We start from the raw sequence: 11,406 nt of genomic DNA on the forward strand, positions 1-11,406 counted from the left end.
GATAGCTCAGGGGTTAAGAGCACTGGCTGCTCTTCCAGAGGTCCTGAGTTCAATTCCCAGCACCACATGATGGCTCACAACCATCTGTAATGAGATCTGGTGCCCTCTTCTGGTGTACAGGCGTACTATATACGTGGTAAATAAATAATAAATCTTTAAAAAAAAAAGAAGTCAGTGATGTACATTATGAACAGACTTGAACATAAAATCAACTTAATTATGTCAAGGGCAAAAAGAAATGCATTTCGAACTCTCGTATTTGGAAATACAGGGAAATGCAGAAGGATTAAGCGTAACAGAGAATTAATATTGTGCAAAGAGCATGGCTGAGGCAGAGTGTCAACGGCAACAGAAAGGCAAGAAGAGAAATGGCTTACCACCAGCGGGGTTAGCAGATCTGGATCCTTCGTTAGGAGAGCAGACCAAAGGACAGGCACAAAGTGGATTAAAAGACAATAACACAATACAGAAGGTCAGCATGCAACACGGCACAAATGGCTTATTCCCAAGCACAGCAGTAAACGCTGCTGTCCCAAGGGTGCTTTGCTTTACACACAGCACAGTCTTAGCATTTATCCCAGGTCTGTTCGTGAAACATCCATCTATAATGTGCCAAGCTTAAGAGATGCGGAGAAGACCAACCCTCTGCCTCTCAGAGCACACCTTCTCAGCTTTAGCAAGAGGGAAACAAGCAGCACATGGTCACCTGTGCCCCACCTCCATCTTGAACAAGATGCCAGTGGCTGGAGGGACACTGTTACGCACTGTTTTCACCCTTGACTGTCTACGACTTTCCTTATCTTCAAATATCTAAAATATCTCAATCCTTAAGGGCCCTAAATCTAGAATTGATAAATCCACTACATATCAAATCAGGATGCCCACTATGAATGTCCGTGTGCTCACCCCTGTAGTGTAAATATATTTACCTCGTTCAAATCATTGTTAAAATAATGATTTTGTATGTGTAAGTCTGGGGTGTAGGCTCAATCATGTGCTACTAGTTAGTGGCTTCCGTTCCTGTGAGTACAATCTGGCCAAAGTGGAACTGAGGAGCCTCAAGGTCCGGTCCAGTATGTTCCTGAATTTTAAGATTTAAGCCTTCCCAAATCTCCTAAATCCCACTAGAGAAGCAATTTTCACCTCCTCCTAAATCCAGGTGACATTTGGATTTCTAAAGCCAGAGAGACACAGCACTAACCCAGCTGGGGTGGGGAATCCAAGCAGAGGCCACAGCCAAGAGCTAACAAAAAAGAAATGTTAAGATATCCCTCAACTCCCATTCCCACAGGAAATCATACCACAAAAATAGATTACGTAAGTTTTGACTTGAAAGACTTCAGGATAGCATGTGAAAATGTGTTGTAATGTCTAATGCTATTAGAGTGTGTGTGTGTGTGTGTGTGTGTGTGTGTGTGATATGTTCCTGTGTGTGTGTGTGTGTGCGTGTGTGTGAGATATGTTCGTGTGTGTGTGTGTGTGTGTGTGTGTGTGTGTGTGTGTGTAGGCCAGAAGAGGATGTGGGGTACCTTCTTCAACCACTACCTTCTTTTTCGAACAGCGTCTTTCACTGGGGTCTGAGGCTCACCAATTAGACTAGACTGGCTGAGCAGCAAGCCTCAGGGATCCAGATATCTCCACCTGCCCAGTGCTGGGACTGCAGGTGTGTCACAGGGCAGCGAGCCTTTTATGTGGGTACTGGAAATCCAAACTCAGGTCCTCAAGCACTTCGGAGTCAGCTGCTCAGCCCATGGAATAAGCATCACTTGGAAAGGAGACCAAAGCACGCTTGGGACGTTCCATTTTGTAAGCCTGCCTAGCAGTGTGGTGACAGAGTGTCTCAGAGCCGCTGGAAGTCTGTCCAGCTGTGGGCTGTGCTACTAAGGGAAGCTTAAGGGAACCAAAGCATAAAGCACACTGCTTACGCTGAGACTGGGAAACCACTTTGGCGCGACTGCGGCCCCGACTGTCCGAGGGTGTGGAGGCAACATTGGTGGTACTCCCCGAGCTTTGCCGTCTTGTGCGGATCCGACCTGGAGGATACAGCAGAAACAGTGTTTTCATAACACCTTCAGCCAGCGCGACCTGTGTAAGCACCCACACCCCAAGCACAGGGCACTGACGTGGCTGACCACGCAGGGAGCCGGCCCTTCTGTCAGCCAGGTCCCCCACGAGAGCTAGACACCAGAGGGACCACAGCAGGATGAGCAGAGAGGAGTGTGGTTTTGAATTCCCCACAAGGCGTCTCTGGATTCAAGGAAGCACTGAATGCCTTTCTCCATAAGCCAACTAGAACTGGACACGACGGACACCATCCCAGCATCAGAGGAAGCTCGCAGAGGAAGAAGGCAGAAACAAGCCCCGAGAAAGCACAGCACTGGGGTGGAGGGTGGAACCAGTGACCTCAGTAAGGTTTATAAAGACATGTAGGCTGGGTACGGTGGCACACACCTGTGATTCTGGTACTTGGGAGGAGAGGCAGGAGGATGAGGAGGAGGTCAGGTCACACTCTTGGCTACACAGTAACTTTGAGGCCAGCCTGGGCTACATTTCCTATCGGACATTTACTAAAAGGCTGCATTATGTATTCTTCTGAGAACTACGATCTCTGTCAAATCGTAATTGTTACAGCAACGTACAGACAAGGAAGAGGACAGCAGGGGAGAAGTCCGTCCAGTTCACATGCCAGGCAGAGGTGAGGCACCCAGCAAACCCAAGGCGGCAATGGGCAAAATGAGCACGAGAAAGCAATCTACTTAAAGTTATTACAAGTGTAATGCTTAGGTCACACACACAAACACTTTTTAAATGAACACCCGTACCCACGAAGCTTGAGAATTAAATCCCTCTTGAGGACTCTCACTCTCCAGCATTTGGTAACATGGTCCTAACTAGTGCTCAGGACTCAAAATTTCTTCTTTTCTTTTCTTTTTATGGATAAATACACTTGCATGATCAAGAAACATATGCCACTGTTTTGCAGATTTAAAATTAAAATTATAATGGGATTTAAAAATTACAAAATATATTTTTTGAATATATTTATTCAATTTGTGAGTACACTTGTGGAATGGATTTTTCATATGGACCAAGGAGAGATTTTATCTTTTCAATATGTCTAATTCTCAAATAAATTTCCTCAACCCTTTTCTTACTAATTTACAATGCCTCTCTCAAAGCTCTACTTCAGTTTTTATACTCAGGCAAAGGTACTTTAATTACAAAAAGTACTTTTAGATTTATTTTGCTAACATACAATGTGTCATTCACATATATATGCATATAAACACACACACATACACACATACACACACACACACACACACACACACACACACACACACACACACAATGTTTCTTGAGGCAGGGCTTTGCTAGGCAGTCCAAGCTGACCTGGTATTTGTTATGTAGTTCAGACTGGCCTCAAACTCACAGCAATCCTCCTGCCTCAACCTCCTGAGTCCTGGGATTTACAGTCATATGCCAGCCACTACACCTGGCTTTTAATCATAACATTCTGACCTTAAGTTTAGGACTTTTGCTAGACTTTTCATTAACTTGTATGTAGATCTGCAGTTACCCAGTTTATAAAATATGCCAGCCATCAGTTTTTTCAAATGACACGGTTTCATTTATTTGCCTTTATTGTGCTGTCTTACTCATGTAACACAAAGTGAACAGAAACAGGGAAGCAGCGGTGACTCAAGAGATTTTTTAAATGCTGGGTTTAGGGGTACACCTCATTGACAGACTGTCAGGCAAGGCCTGGAGGCTCAGTCACCCCCGACACACACACACACACACACACACACACACACACACACGCACGCACGCACGCACGCACGCACGCACGCACGCACGCACACGCATGCACGCACACATATGAACACAAAATGCCCTCTTGTCTCTTTCCAGTAAAGCTGCCTTTTGCTGGCCAGTGGTGCAGGCGTATGTATCCTGCTCTGCACTGCAGTCATAACATGAATGCCCGCGGGCCTCAGGGGTCAGCCAATGGTTTAGCCAGCTTTGCCACCTTCTACCTGGACCCTGTACTCCCGGCACCTGGAGCTGGATGGCTGCACTGCTTACTCTGCATGGGCAGTGAGTTCTCAACTGGGGGGGATCATTTTGGCCACTAAATTCTATGTATTTCACTCACTTAAAAAATGCAAATTTCGTATTTCTTTTGCACACCTTACGTAGGTATTTGACGTTCCACAGCTGACTCTAAAGTCCTTTAGGGTTCATTTTGTCTCTCTCTCTCTGATGCCTCCTCACACATGCAGTGCCTACGGCCCTCTCTCCTACCTGCTGACAGAATACACGGAGAGTCTAAGGGACAGATCCAAGGGTGGCTCCTTCTGTGAAAATTCAGTGTCCTCAGGGGAACTGCAAACCCAGACCACTTAATTCTACAGCAGGGGGGTGTCTCAGACCCCACAACAGGGATGGAAACTTGAGCTTACTGTATGTACAGAGCTCAGTCAGAAAGGATTAGAGAAGACTGTTTTCTCCAAGAAAGACATTGAAGACGACAAGACAATCTGAAGATGGTTTGCCTGCATCTACTTCTTCAGGGATGTATGGTCCCTTGTTGATGCTGGTTGGCTTCGGGCCAATGCCTTGCACCTTTGGTGAGTTCAAGGTCTTGCTTTCTGTGTGCCCTGGCACTCCCACTGCTATACACGGGAGCAGCCTGAAAAGGCCTTTTTTTTTTTTTTTTTTTTTTTTTTTTAAAAAAAAACTTTCCTTAATTCTTTGAGAAGTAGCTACATAGTTTGAAGGGCCTCTGACGGGCTGTGTCTACTTCATAGGAAGAGGAACTGGTTTCTACTCTAATTAGTTGGCAGTTACAAGTGCCTAAAGATGCTTTAAAGAAAAACACATGTTTTGTGGTCTTCAAGAGAATCACCAGTTACTGCACCAACACAGCAAACTAAGAGAACATGATGCTTCAATTGTGCACTATGATTAAATGACAGAACAGTGTGAAAGGGGGCAAAGCCAGTCCAAGTGAGAACAGTAAGAGTAATTCAGTAACTGTAGAACAAAGGAGGAAAAACTGTAGACTTAGAGGGAGGAGCCAGGGATGCACCAAATCTAGATAAAAAGAGCAGACACTGGGAAAAGCAAGGAATTTAGGAAGGGTTAAGCCTTCAGCATTCAAGGAATCAAGGAAGAGTATTCCAATTTCACAGCATTCTAACATTGCTAAGAATTCTTATTCTGGAAAAGACCCTACCTAAATCATGGGAGCCTGAGCTGTGGTCTAAATCTGACTTACAGGTATGCAGCCCAAAGCCTCTTACTGTGGACCCATAACTAACTGTGGGGATTGTGAGGAAACTGAACAGTAAACCAGCTGATGAATAGTCAAACCAAAAATTGAATTCAAAGTCAAACTCATAGTGAAGCCTCTGGCCACGCTCATTTGGCTCTGCCTGTAGTATGTCATGAGCTATAAAGTTTTGTGTTGTTGTTGTTGTTTTTTTTTCATACACAAATTTCTCTGCTCTTACGGAAACAAGGTAAAGATTTCTCAAATTTTCTTACCATCATCTCTCATGCAAAAATCATATTAGTCTATTGGTGGAATGTACTGACGAGAATGTCTGACTTTATTTATTGATTTATTTAGAGAATGTCTGACTGTAAAGATCAATGTTTGACTTGCTGGCTTGAGTTAGCTAAAATCTTCTCAGTGAATTTCACCTGGGGTTGGGACAGAATTTGTGATGATTTCCGAAATGGCCCCAGACATACTTACGCCATCTTGTACTATGGAAAGTGGTGATCTATGTAACAATCAGTTCTGAAAAGTGTTGACAACGCTCTGTGTTCTGCACTACCAATCATTCAGGCAAGATTTCCTTCTTTACAGAAAAGTTTGTCTCATTTGTATACAAATGTGCTTTTTATCTTCAATAAATGGTAAAACTGTATGTGTGCCAAATAATTGTTTCAAAATGAAATTCTTTATAACTTACAGTACTTGTTTGATCTATATGCTCATTGTAGATATCTCTACACTCATTTAGAAAATAAACATTTCTTGGGTAAAAAGGATAGTGAGTAGAAATCTCAGAAGCCTTGGTCTAAGGCAACTAAAATCCCAAGAAGCAGCCTTGTTGCAGGAGGTTGTTTCCAAGTTCCTAGGTTTGTACAAGAAGTCTTCTAATTCCGCCTCAGTTCTCTCTACACTGGCTGCTCCAGCGTGCCCACCTTTCCCACCTCACTTGTGAACACAGTGACCCAGCCTCTGCTGATGCCCAGCTGCCTCTCAACACAGCCAGAACTGAAGACCTGGACCCTGTGCCAGTTTGCTGCCAACACTCCTACCTCAGAAGAACTATGCTTTTAAAAAACAAGTATACGATTTTTACTTTTATAAGCAGACCTATTTTCAGTCACAAAGAAAGGCTAATTACTTAAATTCAGAGTTTTTAGATAAGTAGCACTACTAAATGCTTCTTTCCCAGCAAAATCACATTTAAATTTAAGTTCTTTTTCATAGATGGCAGGTGAGGCTATGTAATTTTTTAATATAATCTTAATTAAATTCAGCAGAAGTTAAGGTAACCTGGCTCTGTGTGTGTGTGTGTGTGTGTGTGTGTGTGTGTGTGTGTGTGTGTGTGTGAGTGTGTGTGTGTGTGTATGTGTGCACAGCAGGGTTCAGGTGCATGAGAATGTGTGTGCACATGCATGTGGAAGGCTGATGTTGACAGAGGGTCTTCCTCAATTGCTCTCTATTATACATTGAGACAGGGGCTCTCAATCGAACCCAGAGTGTGCTGACTCAGCTAGCCAACTTGATCTAGGCATCCCCCGTCTGTCTCCCAAGAACTGGGATTACAGGCAGACCACCAAGTCCAGCTGACTTTTGCATGCATGCCTAGGATCTGAACTCTGGTGCTCACACTTGCATGGTAACTGCTTTGCCCACATTGAGCCATCTCTCCACGCCCCTAACGTGACCTCTGGCTTGAACTTAATAATACTATTACCTATTCTATGAAACAATGAGTTATCTATTCCCACAGGTTACTGAGGCACTGTAACTTTTCATTTGAAGTAATTTATTTGGGGAATAATGCTTTTGGTTATTTTTTTAAAAAGCATTCAAGTGCATGCATTCACTCAGTATATACATAATCATCAGTTTTCATGAGCACCATGGCAGACAATATACTTCCTACACCCAAATCCTCAAGTCCCTCACCGAGTACACTGACAGGCGGCCAGAGTATGAAAGAAGAGTTGCTTCTCTACGAAAGCAGCTCTTCTGCCAACCTGCCGAAATTACAGACATACGCCACCACACCTGACCTGACTTTCTTGGTGGCTGTTGTTTGGACACAGGTCTCTCTCTGTAGCACGGGCTGGGCTTGAACTTGCTGCAATCCCCTTTCCTCAGCCTCTGAAGTACTGGAACTAAATATAGGCAGTGTGCCACACACCCAGTTTGGATTGTTTCTGTCTCTGGGATTAGAGACTCTAAGATATTTAACAGACTTATTAAAAAGGTATTTAAAGGCTCACAGCGGGGTGTCTAGTTCAGCGGTAAAGTGCGGCCTCCTATACTAAGGCTCCAGGACCCATCCCTTTCACTGCTGAAAGAGAAGGGAAGAGGCACAATGATTTCAAAAAGACAGGAGGCCTGGGCAGATGGCTCAGTTTCTAAAGTGCTTACTCAAGCACAAAGCCAAGAATATGGATCCCCAACACTCAAATAAAAATCAGGCAGGCAAGGGCCACTTGTAAATCCAAAGGTTGGCATGTAGACACAGGATCCCAGGTCAAGCTGGCTAGCCAGACTAGAAAGAATCAGAGATCTCTGGGTTCAGCAAGAGACCTCATCTTAATAAGCAAGTTGGAGAGTGAATGAGGAAGACACTAGATGTCAACTTTGGGCCTCAACACACACATGTGCATGTAAACCCTTACACATATGAATTTGTGAAGGATAAGGAGGAGGAGGAAGGAGAAGGAGGAAGAAGAGGAGGAGGAGGAGAAAGACGAAGAAGAAAAAGCAGCAGCAGCAGCAGCAGCTCAGATGAGAAACCCCGAGAAGGGTACCAAGTGGTATTGCTGCATTTGCGCCCCCACCCCACCTTGAGACAGGACCTGACTATGTAGCCCTTGATAGCATGGAACTTGCTGTATATGCCAGGCGAGCCTTGAACACACCAAGATCTACTTGCCTCTGCCTCCCGAGTGGTGGGATTGAAAGCATACCTATCACACACAGCTAACAGCCCTTTCTCGCCACTGGCAGCTTGTTTTAGCATGACCAGCTCTCTGAGTTTCACAGCTGAAACAACAGACTAGGGACAGCTTGTCTGCACAGAGACATCTGTGTTCTCCATCATGGAGGCTCCTTGGGAACTGTGACCTTCTGAGATGTGATCTCTGACTTCCTGCTCCACGCCTCGCCCACCATTATGGATTCTCCCTCTGGAATCCAAAGCCCAAATTCCTTCTATTTAAGTCACTTCTTGTCATGACATTTTATTGCAGCAACTGCAATAAAACAGACATTTTATTGCAAATGACCGACATGAAATTCTATTCTATTCCATTCCATTCTGTCTATTCTATTCTTTCTATTCCATTCTTTCTATTCTATTCTCGTTTTCCATTTCCCTTCCATCTAGGACAAGGAAACATAGGATAGTTTCTTTGGAGGACCAGAAAGTACTACTATCTGTGAACAAATCACACAGCATCAAAACTACACCCAGCCACAGCCTTTGGTTAATCCAAATAAAAGCTTCAGCTGGGTGTCCATCCATTTCACACATCTGTCCAACCTTGAGAATCACTAGCAAGACTTCAAGTTCAGGTTCTCTAGATCCTTCTGACTTAATCAGTATCTTCAGAGGAAATACCCAGGACGTCTGTCTATCTGTCTGTCTCTCTTGTAAGCATCTAGGTAATTCTTATCATGAGACATATCTGAGAAATATGGATCTTGGGACTATGCACTTCTTAAAAATTCTATTCCTTGGCTGGCGAGATGACTCGGAGGTAAAGGTGCTTGCCACCAAGTCTCATGATCTGAGTTTAGTCCCTGGGCCACACAATGAAAGGAGAGAACCTAGTCTCACAAGTCATCCTCTCGCTTCTGTGCTCACACTTACACTTGAGCGTGTGCACACACACACACACCAGTAAATAAATGCAATTCAAAAAAATGTAAGCCTATCCTCTTTTCTGACTCCCAAGAACCCCGACTATGACCTCAGGAATAGTCTGGCTGAGGATGTAGCTTGGTTGGCAAAATGCTGGCTCGGCATGCTCAAAACCCTGTGGGCGTGGTGGGCACAACTGTCACTTCGGCTTCACCCGGAGGAGGATCAGACTGTAAGGTCAACTTTGGCTAGATGGAGAGTTTGAGGCCTGCGTGGGCTACATGAGATCCCAGCTCAAACAAAATGAGAGCATACACAAGAAGACTCGGCTGGGGCGGGTGAGAGCGCTCAATGGTTAAAGTTCTCGCCATACAAGTGTGACACCTGAGTTCAATCCCCAGGGATTCCGCATAATGGAAGGACAGAACTGACTCCCTTGAAAATTGTCCATACACACACCATACATACACAATAACAAATAAACTTTAAAAGCTACAGAAAGCTATCCTGCTCAAACCTAGACTGCTTTCCATGGTGGCCATTTCACAGTTACAAACTAAACAGGCTCTTCTTGATTGCTGAAGGCATTATCTGGAGGGCTGGGGGTCCCAGCCACCGTCTCAAACAGGCAACACTTCTCTTAATGCAACTGTTGAAGTCTTATCCTGTTTCCTACCCAGGAATCTTGGGAAAGGATAACGTTGCCTAACAGATGCTAAAGTAAGGTGAGTACAGAGTCCACCGGCTGTGTCCAGTTCAAAGAACAAGGCAAGAACTCAGCAGGAGCTTCTTGGCCTAAACTGTGCGTCAAGGGGACGGGGACGCGGCCATTTCTCTCCGGGTGTGGACTGCAGAGCTCAGCGGAGAGGGCTGTCACCATGTGGCCGGTGAGAGGATCGGTGTGTGAAAATGAACTAACGGGCACGGGACAGTGACACAGATAAAAACAGCACCGCGTGCTTCAGTGCTGCTCTTCACAGGAGAGGAAAGCACCGTTAAGAATGTCTATGGCTGAGGACACTGAACCCGAGGACTGGACACGGACGTTCACTTTCAAAACCGGAGAGACGAACCCGAGGGGCCCACGAAGCACAAAGAAGAAAGTGAAGCTCATGTGGAGGCGTCATGAGCAACACACCCCAAGGCCGTGGCATACAAGGTGACGTCCAATATTCCTCCCCGGCGTGGCCTCGGCACTGTCGCCACCCTCAGCACCCTTCAGTGCCCTGATTCACCAGAACAAAGATTAAACAGGAAAGGGGGGAGAGCGGAGGTAGAGGGAGGGCCAGGAGCCGCTGGGGACAGAGTGAGAAAGAGGGCGGGACATCGTGCAACACATCATCATGCAGGGACCTCAGTGAGGACACGTGGGCACCAGGAAGCACTCGGTGGGAACAGAGGACCAGAGAGACACACACCTCAATCACAGAGACAAAGCGCTTACCCTCCGCTTTAGTGGCAGTACCGTCTTTAAGCCAATTAAAAAACAAGGGAGGGGACAACAGGGAACAGTTAGTGACAGTCAGAAAATTAAAAAGCAGAATGTTATTAGCTACTCAAAAAGCAAAATGTACACTTTCAAACAAAGCCAAAAGGGAAACACGTTCAAACGCAGAGTGGAGGTGGAAGCCCGCTAAGTGTGCCCTCAGCAGGGTTAGCTCAGTCTGGAGGAACAGGATTTGCCTTTGCAAAGCAAAACAGAACAGTGACCCACAGCTGTGCCACAGTCGACACGTGTGGCTCAGGCTCTCCATTGCGTCAACTGCGTTATCCTCCAAGTTCCCAGTCCCTGGAAGTCCTAGCAGGAGAAGGGGCGTAGAGGAGCAACTAGTCCAGGTTCTAAGGAGTCACCCCAAGAGCAGAATCAGTGAGAAGCTGAGAGGCTGTAGCAAGGCCTATCCCAACTACACGCCCAGCAGCAGCGGCAGCTGACGCGTTTGGTACCTGCATCCAGGCCTACGTACTCCAAGTCTTCCCTCACGTGTCTGGACTCTAGAAGTTTGGAAAACGGTTATCAGCTTTAATGCTCCACGTTTACAAGTCGCATGTCACGGTCAACCTAAGTGGGGCCTGGACGCAGCGTCAGAACTATGCCCTGCTTCACTTTTGCTCAAGTAGCATGTGGGGGTGGCGGTGGGGCGAGGCCAAGGGAACTGGGGAAGGAGGGAACAGTCAGTGCTGCACTCTTGTCTAGGGAGGAGGCCCCGTGCTAGAGAATGTCCTCAGTGCTGCTGAAGGGTCGTCCGTCTGGTGCCAGACCAAACTCCTGGGGCTT

General features: G+C 45.8%; 1 protein-coding gene across 50 annotated transcripts in view; it reads right to left on the reverse strand.

The window, feature by feature from the left end:
• The window catches only part of Clasp1 (cytoplasmic linker associated protein 1), a 233,127-nt gene that overhangs the window by 84,632 nt on the left and 137,089 nt on the right, over positions 1–11,406 (reverse strand). For 14 of the 50 annotated variants that reach the window (XM_028879821.2, XM_037211523.1, XM_037211517.1 and 11 more), the window contains exons 20-21: positions 1,926–2,033; positions 378–404 (exon numbers count right to left, since the gene is read on the reverse strand). In XM_028879821.2, the coding sequence (XP_028735654.1) occupies positions 378–404; positions 1,926–2,033 (135 nt within the window). Of the gene's footprint in view, positions 1–377; positions 405–1,925; positions 2,034–10,575; positions 10,600–11,075; positions 11,124–11,406 lie in introns of all 50 variants that reach the window. The other 36 variants (XM_037211502.1, XM_037211521.1, XM_037211515.1 and 33 more) reach the window with 4 other exon arrangements.

The sequence above is a fragment of the Peromyscus leucopus genome, chromosome 15 (genome assembly GCF_004664715.2).
Source record: "Peromyscus leucopus breed LL Stock chromosome 15, UCI_PerLeu_2.1, whole genome shotgun sequence".
NCBI classification, from domain to species: Eukaryota; Metazoa; Chordata; class Mammalia; order Rodentia; family Cricetidae; genus Peromyscus; species Peromyscus leucopus.